Source organism: Uloborus diversus, chromosome 7 (assembly GCF_026930045.1).
Source record: "Uloborus diversus isolate 005 chromosome 7, Udiv.v.3.1, whole genome shotgun sequence".
Lineage (NCBI taxonomy): Eukaryota > Metazoa > Arthropoda > Arachnida > Araneae > Uloboridae > Uloborus > Uloborus diversus.
This window is the reverse complement of record NC_072737.1, coordinates 39929738-39949523: the sequence shown is the minus strand read 5'-3', so window position 1 is coordinate 39949523 and position 19786 is coordinate 39929738. Positions and strand designations below refer to the sequence as shown.

General features: G+C 35.6%; 1 protein-coding gene across 1 annotated transcript in view; it reads right to left on the bottom strand.

Annotated features, from left to right (window-relative positions):
- The window catches only part of LOC129225576 (NADP-dependent malic enzyme-like), a 79882-nt gene extending 64845 nt beyond the window's left edge, over positions 1 to 15037 (bottom strand). Inside the window, exon 1 of the mRNA XM_054860025.1 lies at positions 14524 to 15037. Coding sequence (XP_054716000.1) covers positions 14524 to 14805 — 282 coding nt within the window. The 5' untranslated portion in view covers positions 14806 to 15037. The remainder of the gene's footprint in view (positions 1 to 14523) is intronic.
- Between the last annotated feature and the right edge of the window lie 4749 nt (positions 15038 to 19786).

Genomic DNA, 19786 nt, shown 5'->3' with positions numbered 1-19786 from the left:
ATTAAGAAAGTTATATCGCACCCCAGAAAGGAAAGTGACCTAACTCAAATTTTGGGGAAACGCACTAGTTATTGCTTTAAAATCTAGATTTAATGCTCTCAAAACTCGCACAAAGACAGCTCACATAACTGATGCGTGGTTGAGTAAAAACGATATAAGGGTCATTCATCAAAAAGTGTAACTTTTCTGTCACACGAATTTTGAGGTAAAAACTTTAAGGAACAACTCATTTAACAATGATTTTTAATTTAATCAAAAAATATCTATTTAAACCTGCCAACGGTTTTTAATAGTAATTTTTATTTTAATATATTTTTGATCCACAGCATGCGAATTCTCACATCCGCGGCATATCACACACCTGGGGCCCTACAATGATTATCTCTAGAACGAAGTCGTTAGCGAGAAAATCGGTTTTTCTCGGCACGTGACGTCACATTCCGTGACGCGGCGATTCTGCCTACCATGAAGCTATCCTAAACGTCTTGCTGCCGACTTTAGCTGCCGAGAAGGACCATTCTCGTTTTCACCCGGTTGACAGGTGGTGAGTTGGCTTTCTCGGGAGGTGAGAAGTACTTCCTAGTCAAGATGGCGGTGGCCAGAGAAGCATTGTGACTGTTTACACTTGCATAGTGATGGAAATTTTGCAATTGTGGGATTTAATGCTCGTAATTTTGCAAGAGGAGAAGTCTAGGAATTATTGCAGCCAAGTTACTTTTAATGATAGTAATATTATTATAGGAACATGGTTTTCATTAAACACTGACGCATTGTTTAAATCGGTTAGTAATTTAAATTAAATATTTTCGGTTTCAAAATATTATGAACATATTTTCGTTATAGAGTGTTACGAACATATTTTTATTAGGCTCATTCCCCGAATATGGATGTTTTTAAATAAACATTAATTATGATGAGGGCAAATAGATACACTTTTTAACAATTTCGATCGCGAGAAATGACTCATTTCTTGGTTTACATATTGGTGTTTCTGTCTTTAAATTACATGTTTTGATAGTTTTGACATGCATGTTGTTGGATTCAATTTTGCGACGTTAAGCAACGTTGCTCTACAGGTAGACGTTTTCTAATAACTGAGAATATTTTTACAATCCCCCCCCCCTTTATTTTTGTACATATAATTTTGTCTTAATAAATAGTAGGGTATGACATTTGGTCAGTAGACTTTGGTTAATAGGACCTCAAGATCCTTAGAAATTTTTCACCAATCAAATATCTTTTAATTTTACATTTCATAAAATATCAATCTTTATTTTTCGAATCAAATTGAATTCAGTTATTTTCCCGCAGTATGTTTACACATTGTTTTGTTGTAACCTCAGTACAAAATCAACGCGAAACACTTTCCATTTAATTAATTTAAAGAAATAAAGTTTAAAACCCACAGCACTTTTCATGTTAAGTTATAAGTTATACACTATTCTAGTAAAATTGATTTGCTGGACCACTGTTATTTCATTAGAAGTAATGAGAAAGGGCATTGTAGTCAATTCAAAACGATCGTTTTTGAATTCCCCAGCTATATTATTTATCTATTATTCTTCAAATTTGCATTAAATATATATTTTTTCTTTTAAATATATTTCACTCTATCTATTTGAAAATCCCTGATTGAGTAGATGGGAGTAAAGGCTATAACAGTAGCCTGAATAGCTCCCACCACTCAGAAAAGAACTTAATTTAGAGCCTGTTTATAACATAAGATAGAATTAAAAGAAAATAAATGCATAATCATACAAAGAACAATAAACACAAACAATGCAATAAAGTACGTCTAATTTTATAACGGAACCCAGGTATACTATATTACAAATATGCTACTTTATCCTAAATTGACTGCAGTAGAATTGAGTATAAAATTTTTTAGCCTTTTCTTAAACAAATTTCGATTATTAATGGTTTTTAAAAAATTGGCAAGGTGTCCACAATCTTGGTCCGTAAGAGTTAATGCCATTAAACAACGGATTTGTTTTTGCGTTATTGGTATAATGTTTTCACGGTTTCTAGTGGGGTAATTATGGACCAAAAAATTCTGTCAAATGGTTCTTAAAAACCCTTTGTTTTGCTTTTCAAAGATAATCAAGAGCGAGTTCATCGTTTATTTTTTTAAAAATATAACAATTGCTTAGGGTTTTTTTTTTTTTTTTTTTTTTTAAATTAATAAACAGATTCCACCTAAATATGTGGCGCATGAAAGTTCATGCCAAAAGAGAATTCTTTGGTGGAAACGAAGATTAACAGTCACTATAGTTTCAAACTAAAGCAACCGTGCTTCGCAAATCTGCATTTCTAATTTTACGAAACATAACCGTAAGGGTGAGTCATTATCAACGATTTAGAGAGGGGGGAATAATCTTTAAAGTAGACCATTGTCAAATTTTATTCGCTTACTTACCGTGAAAAGATTTTGAAATCTGATGTATAATAAACAAAAGGCAAACAAAAAGGCACTTTGCATTTTAAAGTATTCTTTCGAAAGAATATTTTTAAAAGAAAAAAATAAGCCAAAAATAAAATTAATAAAATGCGTAAACACAAAAGAAAAAAAAAGTTGGTTATGACATATCAAGAAATGTATCTGCCAATTTGTTTGGCCATGAGATAACTCCTCGGGTCCCGAAACGCCGTGGAATTAAAAGTTGCGGATCCCCGTTGCTGTGGACGAAAAAACTCAATAAGTACGGGAAACCGCAAATGCCGTGGGAAACGAAAATGCAAGCCTCTTTTGCCGTAGGAAAAAAGAACTCCAGTCTGACTGAAGCGATTCTTTTCCCGCTTCACGAGTAGTTCTCGGAACGCTAGAAAACGAGACAAAATACTCACTCGATACAATGGTGGTAAGAGCAAATGGGAGGAACCGACTATTTTATCGGTTGTTCTCGCTTTTCGTGAGGGAGAAAACGTCGTCACCAGAATAGAACGTTACTTACGTTGTAGGGCCCCTGGTGTGACTCAGGGCCGTCCGAAGAGCCGATGGCGCCCGGGGCGAATCATTGCAAGCGCCCCTCTCCCCCTCTCCCCCACCCCACATATAGAAATTAAGCTGATTAAGAAATACTTCAATATACAGTAAGATGAACATTGGCATTCTATTAAAGCCGCCAAACTCACGCTAACAACTCTAGTTGGCGTACAATGGAAAAGAACTGATTATGTTCATATCGAAATTATTAATCATAACAGATTTTAGTTGTTGAACATGTTATCTTTGCGTATCAAAAGAGGCCGCAGGAACTGAATCTAATGTGTTAGAATTCTAAAAACTAGTTAAGAAAAATACTTAATAAAAGGGGGGGAGAAGTAAATTATTGTGCAGCAAAAGCTCAGATTAAGACGCCCTCTCATATCTTGGCGCCTGAACAATCGCCCCGATCGCCCCCCTCTCCGCCCCGCTGGTGTGACTGTTTATGTTGCTTTATAACTTGTTTAGTTAAAAGTATATTCTTATTTATTTTTTTCCACAATTGTCTCAAATACTAACTGTTTAGGTGTATTTAATTGTTTAATACTGTGTTTTAATTCGTTTTAGTAGGATAAGGAAATATATCACACAATAAATTCTCACCTAAACACAAAACGCCATTTCTCATTAACACGTGGCAATAATGACATCACATCTTATTTTCTATGATACAAGGGCGCCCCCTTGTTTAATTTTAGCCATAGTTGAAATTGTGAGACTTTGTCGAAAAACAAGATAGATTTTGCTTTAAAAACTTAGTGTGGTTCTTCTGACTTCTCACCTCCATGAACTTGAATTTCAGGGATGTAAATTAATGTAAAAAAAAGAAGTGAACATGTTTTCATATGCTTAACCATGTGCAGATTATAGCAAAGAAAGGAAAAACAAATTCTCTGAAAAATGTATCTATTAGGACTATATTAATGGAAAATTCCTCACCTCCGTGACAGACCCTTACCAATGTCATTATTTCCGAGGTAAAAATAAATGATGGAGGGGAAATACATCAATATTAGGCATTCTACCAAAATTATAAATTGCCAGTATATTTTCAAATTTACTAAATACTATTTTTTAACACACATTTGAATTAAAAGGATAACTAAAATTTAAGCCGCACTTTAATTAAGAAAGCTTAATATTCGATTCCCACTAATCATTAAAATAACTCATTGTTTTCACAATTAACAAAATTACTACTTTGATATTAAATTGGCCTCGATTTTTAAATATTAAAAGTTTTTTTCTTTTTTTCATTTCTGTGAACAAAGCATTTTTTTATTTTTTTATTTATGAGTAAAATAATTGGAACTTAACTGGGCCATTGTTTATGGTTACTTCTAGTATGTAACACTTTCATGTAAGAATTAAAAAAAGAAAACAAAAGGTTTCGAAATTGAAAAATATTTGCGTTCAAAAGTTACGTTTTCTGGAGAATGAGCCATAATCGATAGTGATATATGCCATTAAATTTTCATAATTTTGAACTTTAAGTATGCATTCTCAATTTAGACAACAAAAACTAACCAGCAAATATCACATCATAATGTTTTGGTGCGTCTTATAATATTTGAGACTAAAGCACATAAAACTATTTTTGTGTAAAACTTCGGGTTTTTTTTTTTTTTTTTTTTTTTTTTTTTTTTTTTTTTTTTTTTAAAGCTGTGTCTTTTTTTTTTTTTTTTTTTTCTTTTTTTTTTTGCCGAGGTGCGATATGCACTAGCTCATTTTGGTGGGATGAGAACAAAAATCGATCTTTAAACAGGGCTGTCGGCAAACAATATTTTTTAGAATGTCAGAAAAATGATTACACTGTTATAAAGTAGTTCAAAGAAATAGTTTCAAAAGAAAGAAAAAGATAATACAGTAAAACCTGTAAAGTTGACCACCTTTGTAAGTTGACCACCTGTCTATGTTGACCGCTTTTGTCAGGAACGGAATTAGTCCTATCTTATATAATGAAGGAAAACCTCTGTAACTTGACCACCTCTCTATCTTGACCACCTGTCTATCTTGACCACTAATGAACACCAAGTTTGGATTGGAGTATTGTAAAAAACCCTTTGTAAGTTGACCACTTGGTTTATTTTTTAAAATTTTATTTAGCAAATTATTTTTTTATTATTATTATTATTTTTTTTAAAGCTTTCCAAGAATTTCTGATGCCAGACCAGCATTTTACCAACTAAATGAAACAGCAGCATAACTAAACCTCCTTTTGAGTTTAACCACATGGGAAAACTACTAAGAACCCTTTTATTCTCCAAACTTGTTTTTCTTCTGTTGTTAAGTGAAAAATTTGTAATTTTTGATTAGCTATAAATTTTTAGGAACTATTAATATAAAATGAGTAACTTTTCATAAATAATAAGCCTTTTTTTTTGATCAATTTACTGAAATTTTAAATTTGCACGACACATTATACGTCATTCTGGGAAAATAATCTCTAAAAATATTTGAATAACATCTTAAGTTATTGTTTCAAAGTAATGCTAAACAATGAAAGTGAGTTAAACAGAAAGAGTAGGTGTCAATTGCAAGAATTACAAAAGGTGTCATGGTGCAAGAATTCCAAAAAAAAAATCATTACCCCCTTTATAAGTTGACCACCTGTCTAAGTTGACCACCAAAATACTGCACCGCAAGTGGTCAACTTACACAGGTTTCACTGTAGTAATAATAATGGGCCCCACATCTAGTCTGAAGCCTCTTTGCCAGATCAAGGAGCGGACCTTCTCCCATTTTTATCAAGCTAAGATATACAGTACAACCTCGTTCAACCGGACTAACTGAGACAAAATGCAACCCGGATAATCGAAAATCCGAATAATCCGGGTAGTATGATAGCAAATTTTCAAATAAGCAGACTAAACTCCATTCACGGGAAAAATGGACTAAAAGTAAACAATGAATTGCACCGTTTGGCGACTACAATCACCTGTTTGGCTTGGAGAAGAAGAAAATTGGTTGAATGCGAATCCTATTAGTTAGCTTTTTTTGAGCAATCACGATTGCTTATTGTTCTCACTTGACCTTTGAATAATGTTCCTATGATTTTGTTTTCCCCCCGCCTGCCTCTGCAGTACCACAGTCGGCCGGCCGCCTCACGATGCTGCTCCTCCAACGAAAATCGTCTCCAAGTTGCGTCACTTACTTGCCTACACTTACACATACACCTACACACACACATACACCTACAAACACACATACACCTAAACACATATACACCTACACATACACACAAACACATACACACAACTACCCCCCCCCACACACACAAACACATGCCCACCCACACATACACATACCCCCACACACACATACAAACATACCCCGCCACACACACACACCCACAAGCCTACATACACACACACACACTCGTGATTGCGAAAAACATAGTTTGAATTCAAGATGTCAAAGTTCAAATTAATTAATTATTTTTTTTTCATTCTAGAGAAAATTTCCAAAAGTGGCAAAGCGGGGGTAAACCTCCATTTCCGCCTGTAAACCTGAAATTTGCCTTTCCATCTAATCAGTGGTCAGACTGTACTAGCCTTCAAGACGATAACCGTACTCTTCGGAAACTTTAAACAAAATAATGTTGCAATATTTTCAGTGAATTTCCAATGTAAATCCCAGATCCGCGCGCCTCCGAAGGATAAATAACGACACACATAATGTATATTTGCCGACTACCCATAAATCCAACCGACGTTTTCGCGATAGTCAGATATTTTCCAAATCTCAGAAGAATATTCTCAGGTTATCCCTGCACATGCACTTTCCCTTTCCTTTTTGTGCCAACTTGAAACTAGTATGTTGTGGCCATCACGAAACTTTCTTCTATATTTTTCTTTTTTTTTTTTTCTGATCCCTCCCCATGCTTGACGAGGAAGCAATATTCCCAACAAAAACAAAATGACACATGCAAAAACTTGACGACTATCCCAAATGTCTGAATTATTGCAAAAGCAAAGCAAAGAGCGAAAATTGAAAGTTATTTTAAAAGCCTTGCTTGAATGAATTACAAATATTTTATTTGTTAACAAACATAAGATGGCAACAGTTAAAAATTTTAATTCATTGATATAATATTTCCTATCATTTCCATACAATTAAAATCACGAGAAATACGCAGACGACAATCTATTACGATTTATCTTTCTTATTGTTGCATTAATAAAAATATTTTTATTCGCAAAAAAAAAAAAAAAAAAATCAACACCTCTTGGAGCGATCGGCGTCAAAATAGAACCAAAGCCTGTTTACATATGGATTCACATATATTCCAAATTTCAACCAGAACGTAGCATTACTTCTTGAGATAGGGCACTCAAAATGGAAAAAAAGAACGGGTGATTGCGCTACCCCCCTTTTTAGCTGTTGACACAAAAATAAAATCAGTTCTTATACCCACTAAGGGCTACTTGCCGATAAATTTTTCTTTCATTCCGTTCATTATTTCTTGAGATACAGCAGTCACAATTGACGACAAAAAACGTTCTATAGCTCAACCCCCGTTAGAGTTATTGACACCAAAATTGAATCAGCACCTGTTCCTGTTAATACCAACATATGGACCAAATTTTGTTTGATTCCGCCAGTAACTTCCTGAGGAATAGCAAGCACGCGTAACTCGAAAAACGTCCCATTGCTCCACCCCCCTTGGAAGAATTCGCGCCAAAAACTAATGGGCACAAGTTCACATAGGGGCACATATGTGTACTTAATTTCGTTCGATTTCATGCGGTAGTTTTTGTTGTAGAGCGGCCACAAAAAACTGGTCACACACAGACGTGACACACATACATACACACACACACACACACATACATACACACACACACACACACACAGACAGACAGACATTTTCCAAAAATGGTCGAAATGGACTCAGCACACCTCAAAACGTTCGAATCCGTCAAAATTCGAAATTCGAAAATTTGCACGAATCCAATACTTTCTTCTATATATTAGATATAGAAGAAAGTAAAAAGGAAAGATGAACAAAACGCATGTGCTGCAGCATGCCATTTTACGAGTTGATTCGCCTGAGTTTTTATTACGAACGCCACAGCGCATATATTTTCATCATCCTATCGTCATGTTGAAGACGAAAAGGAAAGAAAAAACGTATGATTGTAGAAAAAGTTCAAAGTTATAGGGCAATAGAAAGGAAAATCACCAGAATTTTGGAACATTATCGTAAAAAAGCATTATTTTATTACTTTCTGCTTCTGCTCATCGATAACGTGATAGAGGTTCGATAGCATTGATGTTCGATTTGCATAAACATTTTTCTTAGAATAAAAAATATCAGTTGATGTCTCCCAAAATTGTTCCCGCTGTTTTCACGCATGATTGTTAAGACGTAACTCATTACTACATTTGACAATGATGAATTGATATTATGATGGGAAAAGCATTTACTAATTCGACGTTGAAAGGGGCTAAAAGGAAAGAGAAGCAGAAGTTCAAGACCCTGTTTATAGATTCCAGCTGAAATTTCTCAGACTTTTTCCGTAATAACAATACAGGGAGGAGGGGGAATCTAATCTCGCTCACGGATGCTTCACCAAAGCTTTTTTTTTTTTTTTTTTTTGCGTGAAGGCACATCTTTTTTCGGGATTTGTCCCTTTCAACACCACGAAAATGATGGCCATTCATTCAGGGGCACCTAGTAGATGACAATAATTATCCCTGGTATTTTGGAATGTTTGATGGTACAAAAATAAGCAAGTTGTTAAGAATCTAGGGTAAAATTGTGTTGAAAAGAAGACATGAAATGCAAAAGTGTAGAATGCCGGAGTATACGAAATAAAGGGTTGAAGTAGTGTAAGAGTGAATCGCGATTTTTTCCGCCTCTAATAATGAGTTGAATGTATTTATGATGAGGAATTTTCTAGAACTCATTTCGTAACAGCACTCGGTTTTTAAATAACAAAACCATTGTCTCATTTACGTTCTTGGGAATTAAGTTTGACCGTATTTACAAGCTGTGCGAATTTTGTTTTTTCACTCTTTTCAAGAAAAACGGCAACGCACTGCTTTATTCCTTGAAAATAAGCACACACAAAGAATGGTTGGCAGATTCCCATAAAATAGGTCAGTTTCTTTCAACTCTAATGACCGCAATTAAAAATAAAAATTAATTCAAGCATTTTTAAGTGAGAATTTCCCCCAAGATATCAATCGCTTTTTGCTGGAGCGTAATAATCGTAGTGACTTCCGCAAATATTCTGCTGTTCCTAACGAGTTTTCCTGCTTCCAACAGTGACTGTTCCACGAGAAATGTCCAGAAAAGGAAACAGGACGACAAATCGATACACAAACTTCGTTTCTCTTTTCGTTATGTTTTCTAATTAATACACTAGTGAGAGAATTGTTCAAATATAATAGTGAATAAATGTAGCGTCAGAAGACTCGTTTCTGAAATTGCTTTATGCGTTTTTGCTTTCCTTTTTAGCTAATGAATTGCTATATTAATTTCATAAAATAAAACAAGATTAAGGGCTGATCATAAACGGATGTCAAACTTTGTTTCAACATTTTTGACCCTCCCCCCCACTCGCTACCTTTGTTCTAAAGAGTCTCACTTTACCTTTCCCAAATTTTTCAGACATACTCTCAAAAAAAAAAAAAAAAATTCATGATGTCACTTTTTGTTACGCCTTTCCTCTTTTTTGTCACAAACTGTTACAATTTCACCCCCTCAAAGCTAGACATTATTTCTGAACGACCGCTTATTTCTTTTCGATTTTGTTTAAATAACCTTTAAATTCTATTAAAATACTATTCTTGGTGTTTTATAACAGTGTTTTTCTAATTCCTCAATAACGCAGAAATTTTAGAAAATTGTGAATAATTGAATAGTTGATTAAAATTATGTATTGTTTTTATTGATAAGTTCTTTTATCATATATTTTAGAAGACTACATATCGCAAATAAAATATTGACTACCTTAAAACGTGTGAAAGACTGGACCAAAGAATTCGGTGGAAGGAAAAGCCCGATCTATCCGCATAAGCGATATAACGAGGTACAATGTAGCGAGGGGTTACTGTATAATGGGGTTGTTTCCTTCAGTCAAAAGTAGTACTTTTTGTCACTGAAATTGATAGAATAGGCAAAAAAAAAAAATAGCATGGACCCAGAAAATACTTTTATTTTCCTAACATTTATTTTTTAATTAATTTTTTAAAAAATGTCCGATTTTCGAAACAAGGCGTGGTCTTGAAGACGTCACAAATGATGCATTTTGCCGCATTTTTCTACCGCGATTCCACGTTATGATAATCAAGAAGCGAATTAAAATTGCTCTCTACCCTTACTATCAACCATATCGTTGCCAATACACGTGAGTAAAGATGCGAATTAAATATTTTGCTCTGTGAAAATGGCAACACAGAATGGCATTTCATCATTTGTAATATCATCGGACAGAAGCATAAACATTGAAAGCGCGCCAATTTAAGTAATTTTTTTTAAATATTAAACTTAAACAAATTATTTAAAAAATGGTCAGATCCTATGTTTTTAAACATGATCTTTCAGAAAAAAATACTTTTAAAATTTTGGAAACGACCCCATTATACATTCACAATCGCTGTTAATTAAATAACCCTCGTAAACAAAACAACGAAACTTGGCACAGTTTCAAATGCAACGGAGGAAACGTGACGAAACAGTTCTCGATATTTCCTCATATCCACTACACGGGAAAGCGATTGAATTTAGACTTGAGCTAATAACTCAACACCTGCGCTTTATGAAATGACATTCGGAAAAACAAAAATTGCTCTGAAACGTTTTAAAATATTGCCATCATAAATTCTTTTTACAAGGAATTATACGAAGTAATAACTGGAGTGCTTCGGGAAGGTAACTGAACTTAGGAATGCTTCCTTTCATTTTAAACTAGATACATTTGTCCGAGTGCGCAGCGTGAGTAGAGGGGGGCACCCCCCCCCCCCCCCCCCGAATCTTTGACTTTAAGCAATGTTGCTAATTTTAGCATATTATACGGTATTTTTCTGTATTCGAGCTACAGGAAACGATTCTATGACCACCTTTTTCTCCGGGCCTGTTATTCTACATTTTTCCGTGGGGGTGTAGGGGGGGGTATACCACTCAAAGCAAATTGTTTGACATTTCTGTTGAGACAATAAACTTACTCGCACTTGTATGTCAAAGCATTATTTTTTCAACGTCGAGTACAGCAATGGCCCACCTAAATCACGGGCTTGCTTCTCTCCCCAAGTGCAGAAAGGAAATTCTGGTACGTCTTAGAAATTTTTTGTCATTGCAACCGACTTCAGCTAATCGGCCCGTCATTTCAAAGATCGGGAAGGGGGGGGGGAGTTAGTTGGATTTTAGAAACATAATGAAATTGGATGTTTTTGTACGTGTTTGTTGTTTTCCCTATAAATATGTTTGAACACAAGCTTTTGCCCCCCCCCCCCCCGGAAAATTTGGCATTTTGAAATGATGGGCCCTGGCTGATCCATCTTCTGATTTTGAACAGAATCACTATCGGAGGGAGGAGGGGATCATAAGTGTATTGGTCGAGAACAAATGAAACACATTTTTCGAAATTTACGTTGCCAACATGCAGTTTTAGGCTATATTTGGTCGTTTATTCGGGACGGGGGGGGGGGTCAAACCCCTATGACCAATGGTTTCGGGCTTCAGTGGACCACATATGCATTTACCCGACAGAATTATGAAGTTTCTTTTCGGTATTTCAAAAGATAATTTGCAATCATACTGTGTTTTGACAACCTCAGATCAAAATCCTAGGAAACTTTCACAGTTTAACAATTTAAAGTAGTTGTTGAAATTGCGTAGTGTTTCTAGAACAAAGTAATTACAAAAGTAAGGAGTAATAAGTTCAAAAAATATGCAAAGTTTCATTTCACTCATTTTCATCAGGGGCGTGCACAGAAATTTTGGGGCCCGTCCCAAATGATTTTTACGGGCCCCCTCCATACTATTTACCTCCACGTCCCTACATTTATTTCTCCCCTCCTCCTTTTAAAAATCTCAGGTCAACAGGTGTCTCTTCTCCCCCCCCCCCCTTCCCCCTGTGCACTCCCCTGATTTTCATGCAAAATAAAAAAAACCAGAGGTTAAGTACAGGGACGCCCATCCTAAGAGCATGGGCGCACCCATCCCCCAAATATCTCAAACATCCCCCCAAAAGTGAAAAATACCTTTCAAAACGCCCCCTCCACCCCATAAAAATTTGAGTGGCGCAGTCTGCGCCATGACCCCCTTAGGTGAGCACCCCTAGTTTATTTCATACATTATGGCAGTCGCGTCACTACCGAGAGGGGGCGATCCGCCCAGGGTCACACCCTTCTGGGAGGTGTGTATTTAAGAGTTTATACAAAATAGAAATCCTCCAATTTCAAAGCATTGTCAAAAATATATTTAAATTATGCTAAGCAATCAAATTTCATCGAACACAATATTGGTTCATAGTTAAAATTTGTACTTAGGTGTAAACTTTCGTTACACCACATAAATAAAAACTTGTTTCTGAAAATTGTATGACCTCCATGTTTACCTTAAACATTAAAAGTTTTTCTGTGTGGGGGGGGGGGGCACATCACTAATTACTGCCCCGGGTGACACCCGTGCTTGGAACGCCACTGATTATAGTCGCTAGTTCTTAAATCAATATTTTGCCATTACACCCCCCAAAATGAATGAAAATATTATTAAGTTTTTTTACTTTCCCATACATTTTCCCAACACTTTTATAAAAAATAAACTACGTGTTCAAAATTCTTGGAACCTTTTTAATTTTCTTTGAGACGATTTTTCCAAATTTACCAATAAATCATCTCACTAAAATAAAAATAGCAGAAAAAAAGAAAGATTATATAAAATCTTGAACTTTATTTTCATATTTACCTACGTGTTATTTTTTTCATGTTACGCGTGGAATTGCAAACACAAGGGGGGGGGGGGGTCATGGCGCTGACTGCGGCATTGAAATTTTGATGTGGGTGTTTTTAGGGGTATATTTGGGGCTCTTATTCTTGAGGAGAGGGTCTTCGCGATATTTAAGGGGTGCGTCCTTGCTCTTGGGGGGGGGGGCACCTTTGACAAACATATAATTGTTTACATACCACAAGATGAGAAAAAATAAAACTTACTAATTCTTTAGTTATAATGCAAAATAACAGGTTCTTTTGCCCTCGAAATTTAATTAATATTCATATTAAATTTTGCATTTAATGTATTATTTTGCAATTGTAATCGAAATACAATAACCTCATTAATCCGGACTAATAGGGGGTCTAGGTCGTCCAAATTAATGAAAGTACGAGTTAAACAAAATAACTTATAAGTTGAGTCAAGGTACATAAACAAACAACTGTACACAGTAAAAACTCTAATTCGAACTCAAAAGAAAGAAAAATTAAACTACATGAAAGATAATTACAAAAATACAAACTACAACCGACAAAAATGCATTATTGTACTAACTCGCGTTTCATTTATACAATATACAGCTGCATTGCCCGGCGTTGCACGGCCTACCTAAAAATGAATGGTGTCAAGTGCCGCATGCTCAGCAATCTGACTTTTCAAAAAAATTCCCATCGATTTTTGGAAAAAAGCAATTTTCTGACTCAAACTTTTAATTTAGACCTCTTTGGATTTCTTTAAAATCCTAAAACTTCTGTCATCTTTATTTTTTAACCTGCGTCAAGAGCGATCTTTCCACGTTGGACAGCAGCATGTATTAATGAATTAAATTAAGAAAATTTCATAAAAATATTTCAAAACGTAGACTTAAAGTAATTTTAAAAGTAATGTATATCAACCCATTACTAAAACTGGTAGAAAAGCTCAGACGATATATAAATAAATAAATAAATAAAGCATTTTTAGACCGATTACTTCCCTTCACGAAAATATCGTCTACTACGAATCAGTTATTCAATTTTATTTAATTTCAATTCCGTTACCAGAAACCATAGATGATACTTCAAAAATGAATATAAGCCTCGTTTTAGAATATGGAATTATCTTAGAATGAAGATTTTCGGGGCGTTCTAATTATCCGTCGAATTTCGGGTAAAATTCACAGTGTGCAGCTATTTCAGGGATTTAACAAAATAGATTGTTTTTCGATGAGATAATCGCAAATTTATATTTTTCTTTAAAGTTGGAATAAAAATCATAGACTGCTTTTTTCTAAACGAAACGTACCCTATGTTCACCCCGGCACTCATGACAACGTCGATACAAAATGTTATGATGATCGGATATGTAGTAAAGGCGTGAAAGAATTACAAACAAACAAATATACAAACTAAGTCACTTTCACATTCACAATATTAGTAAGGATGCACATCCAAATAGCTGTCCAGATTAAGTGAATTCCGGTTTAATGAGGTTCGGAAAAATGAAGGTTTACTGTATAATACAAAACAACAGATTCTTTTCGCTTCGAAACTGAAAGACTGCTCTCTTTTGCGATTTTAGATCGAAATATTTGAAAATAAACACAAAGTTGACTCACCTTAAATTGCTTGGGATTGTTGACGAGATTGATTCCCGTCATTGTTGATTTGTTTCTTTTTGCCGAGGAATCCCTCCTGTCGCAATACATTTTCTGGTTGTTGAGACCCATCAGTGCGCCAGCTGTGGAAGGATTGAACACAACCGCGCGATTCCCTCGAATCACACCGTTTCCTCCTGTCAGCCATTCGCCGAAACCTCGTTCCTCGGCGCGGAGGATTCTGGGAACATGACGTGCGATCAAAGTGAACGGGATCACTCGTAGGTGGTGAAACAGCGACATGCTTTTTCCGATCCGAGAGGAAATTTTTAATTATCTCTTCCCTGTATATCCGATTTCTCTGCTTTGCTTTGCTCTTGGAGATCTCGCTTATAACGTTGACTCGGGGTTTTTCTCTTCTGTTCTTTCGCTGTTCGAATGGCCATTTGCAGGTAGGTTGGAGTCACGGCGAGGAGGATTCTGTCCACGATGAGAACATAGCGAGCAGAGGACGTTTGGGATGGATCAATACGTCTAGCGGGGAGTGGATCAAACCATCCCGTTGCACGAAAGTAGCGCCGCCATGTGGTGTAAAAATAGTTGGAAAACGGTTGGATAGCCTCCAATTTTCTTTCTGAAGAGAAGTTATGATATTCGTCCTGCAATCGCAGGAAGAAGTCATGAAAGTCGGCATGTTTGTTCTTTTTTTTTTTTTTTTCGTTCTTTGTTTATAGAGCAAGAAAACAGATACTTCGTCTTTCTCCCTCGAAACAAGTAAAATAACCAACTAAATTATATGAATATTTTTATTAGTTTAAAACTCTTTTAGATGTCATATGACGGAAGTGCTCAACCCCCAAAGAACGATGGTGCACCCCTTGCATGTACTACGGAACCCACACCACCAAGAACACTCCCCCACCCCCTCCCCAGGCCCGTCATTTCAAAATTTTCTAGAGGGAAGGGGGCAAAGGGTTTGTGTATTTGTTGTTTTTTCTTTATAATAAAGAACAACAAAATGCGGACAAAAATGCTTAATTTCATTATGTTTCTAAATCCAAGGGAGAACAATTGACCGACTCCCCTCCCCCGATTGACCAGGCTCCATTTTTAAAAACCAGCTGATGTGTGCATCACAGGACTTTCTTTTATACCAATTTAATGTTATTTCCCCATTATTGGCAATTTTAATGTGATTCAATAGTTAACTCTTGAAATATCACCAACAGTGGCCAAATTAAAACCAGATTATTCTATTCTATTCAAGAGTCACAACTGACTACAACTGTATTTATGTCGAGGACTGCATACAAAGTGCCTTGCCTCCATTATTTTATATACCGATAGATGGCAGCACCATCACCGGATCGAACAGTTAATGAGAATTTAGAACTAGTCCAAGAGCTAATAGCTACCTGGTACTAGCACCCCCAGAGGTATCGTTTCACTAAAAACCAGATTAAAAAAAAATTAAATCGCCAAATTCGTCACCAAGTTGGAGGCAAAACTTGATGACTAAAAGCCTGGCGATAGATTGCCGAGTTTCCGCCAAATTATAACACCACTTGAATTTGCATCGACATTAGCAATGATTTCCCCCCCCCCCCTCCCAAAAAAAGGTGCAAAAGACTCTTTTTGAAACATCCGAATGCAACCAAAAGGGACACACAACTAGACTCCACTAGGAGTCTACGTACCAAATTTCAACTTTCTTGGACATACCGTTCTTGAGTTATGCAGGATACATACGCACATACGGACATCACAATAAAACTCGTTGTAGTTAACTCGGGACACGGCAAAATGAATATTTCGGGCGTCTATACGTTCTTAGGTACGAGTATATATGCAAGTGTGGTCGGGTCGAAAAAAGAACTCAACATTCATTCGCGAGTAAGCAAAATGGAAATTAAGGCCGATTTTTGAATGAAATTTTTTTGGCGAATACAATACTTCCTTTTTTGTAAAGGGAAATAAAAAGGAAATAATGTTCTTGAAAACAATCCCCCTAAAAGTTTAAACGGCGCAGTCTACGCTGTGACCCCCCTTGGAGTGCACCCCTGTATGAGAGGAGCGGAATAACAAATTGGGATCCAGGGATTTCAATAAATCCTTTTAATAGATTTTTTAACAACAATCACTATTTCTGTAGTCCTCTATAGTTTTTCACATGCAGCTAAAAGTAATATACATTGCACAGTTTTGAGCTTTTACATTTTTCAAAACAACAGGGCATAATTTCGCCATTAGACTTCGTATTAAACTTCGTCAAATTATTAAAAAATGCTTGAATACTATGCTTTTAAGCATGCTCATTCAGAAAAAAACGAGATGAAGTGTGCATCACACACATGACTTCCTTTTACAAAAATTTAATGTTATTTCCCCATTATTGGCAATTTTAATGTGAGTCAATAGTTAACTCTCTAAATATCACCAGGGGCCGTGGTAGCCTGATCGGTAGGGCATTGGACTCGGGGCCGGAGGGTCTCGGGTTCGATCCTCGCTGGTCGAAGACCCACCGTCGTCATTAAAGGGGACTGGGCGACGTTAAATATGCTCGTGGTCTCAATGTCCTCCAAGTGAAACGATACCTCTGGGGGTGCTAGCACCAGGTAGCTATTAGCTCTTGGACTAGTTCTAAATTCTCATTAACTGTTCGATCCGGTGATGGTGCTGCCCTCTATCGGTATATAAAATAATGGAGGCAAGGCACTTAGTATGCAGTCCTCGACATAAATACAGTTGAAGTCAGTTGTGACTCTGAATAGGAATAGGAATAGGAAATATCACCAACAATGGCCAAATTAAAACAAGATTTTGAAAAGAAAATTTTTAAAAATCGTTAAATTTGTCTCCAAGTTGGCGACAAAGTATGACGTCAACTTGGCGATGCATTACCAAGTGTCCGCCAAATTATAACACCAATTGAGTTTACATCGAAATTAATTTTCTCGAAAAAGGTGTAAAAGACCCCTTCTGAAACATCCGAATGCAACCAAAATGGGAGGTGCACAACTAGACCCCACTAGGAGTCTACGTACCAAAATTCAACTTTCTAGGACATACCGTTCTTGAGTTATGTGACAAAAATACACACGTACATACAGACGTCACGAGAAAACTCGTTGTAATAATCTCGGGAATCGTCTAAATGGATATTTCGGGCGTCTATACTTTCTTAGGTATATATGCACGTGTGGTCGGGTCGAAAAAAAAATTCAACATTCATTCGGGGGTGAGCAAAATGGAAATTAAGGTCGATGTTTGAGTGAAATTTTTTTCGCAAAAACAATACTTCCTTTTTTGTAAAAAGAAGTAATTAATTTAAAATTTCGGAAACGACCCAATTACTGAAACCAATTTTTAAAAATACGATGTTTAACACACACACAAAGTACAGAACTTAGTTCAAAGTACAATATAAATCGGAAATAGAAGCAAGACTTACGAAGTTCGATGGAAATTGATACCTTACGAAATAGATTGATGCGAATGTTTTGAATTTTTTTTCTGAGCTATAAACTGCAATAACGAAAGTATTCAATGAAATAATACGAACAAAATAGAAATTAAAATTTCATTTCCTTTATGAATAGTGGACTTTTTTTTGAAATTTAAGCCACCAATCAAACGGATGACAAAGCGCAGAAGTTCACTTTTATTTTATCCTTCATATATCATTTCAAGTTTTCCTAGAAATACCGTATAGTCGTAAATTCTTTCACTGATTATAAGAATTTATTGTACAAAAACTATTATCATATTCGTTTTGGTATTATGCTGTTAGAAAAAAAGCATGTTGATAATATGCTTTCTTCGTCACATAGTGAAAGTATGTGCAGTAGAACCTCGTTTATCCGGTCCCCGTTGATCCGTATCTCCGGTTTATCCGGATCAAATTTGTAACGTCAAAAAAATTATATTCACTCAAATAATAATTCTAAATTATAATACCAACAACGAAACTGAAATACGCCAAGTATTCGCTTTTTATTTTAATTAAATGTAAAATTCCTGCCAAAGTCGTACAACAAATTATAGTAATCTAAAAAACAAAATGGTGTACTTTGGAGCGTCGTCAATCCGACAGCACTGCAGAAGAAACTATTTTTTTTTTTCAAAGCATTATTTTCTGCTGTAATAAGATAAATCTGCTTATTTGAGAATGTGTTTTGCTTCTTACTTATATTGCCCGGATTATCCGGATTTTCGCTCTTCCGGATTGCCTTTGTTCCCAGTTAATCTGGATAAACGAGGTTGTGCTGTTTAAATATTTCTTCCGTCAGTAAATTTTAACGTAAGCACTTTAGGAACCCCCAAAGAATGCCCGAGGCGGTATTCTGATTCTCTCCACGCGTTGCTTGACACATGAGCTCGCGCTCACCCGATATTACTCCTCCAGATCTTTTTTTTAAAGAGAATGAAAAAATCACAAAGAAAAAATTTATTGCTAAACATGCTCAAAATATCAAAACATTTGAGGTAAGGATTTGAAAGTCACTGACTCGAATAGTTTTATTTAAAGTTTTAACAACGTATTCATAATTTAACTGTAAAAATTTTAGAATGTATTGAAACAAGTAAATTTTCGTTAGAGTTCTCATTTATCCTGCCTTTGGTTTGCTTGTGCACCTGGATCTTTTTTTGCCATCAAAGAATAGTAACATCTATAACGTTTTCAGTTGCTATATACTTGCAAATATACTTGCAAAATAGGTCTCCAGTTTTTAACCTTGATCAGCTTTAAATTATTTAGTCAGATAATCCTTTAAACTAATTTTTCTTTCTGAATTATTATTATTATTACTAGAAAAACGACCGTCATGGTATGACGGGTGAAAATTACTTCTACTGATATTTTGATAGTTGAAATTTTAACCCTAACTCCAGTGGATGAACCCTAAAGTCCAGTTGATAGCGTTAAGCTGTTGACCACTTTTTCGTTTCGTAATTCTAAAATGACAATTTTACCAGTAAAACAGTTAAGTGATCAGATCCAGTTCAGCCCTGTCAAAATAAAGTATTTCCCTTCATGCCAAACGTTGCCAAAAAATATTATCAAATTATAAATAATTCACTGAATTTTTGATGCTTCAACAATGAAATAATGCCGTCACGCATGCTATGGCGCGAGTTTCATTGTTGGTGACGTCAGCGTTACTCGATCAGTGATTTTGGTTATTATATAATATGAGGATTTTTGACTTGTTTATCATCCCCTACGAACAATATTAAAACAAGATTCTTCGGGAAAGAGAAAATAACGCAAATGACGTATTTA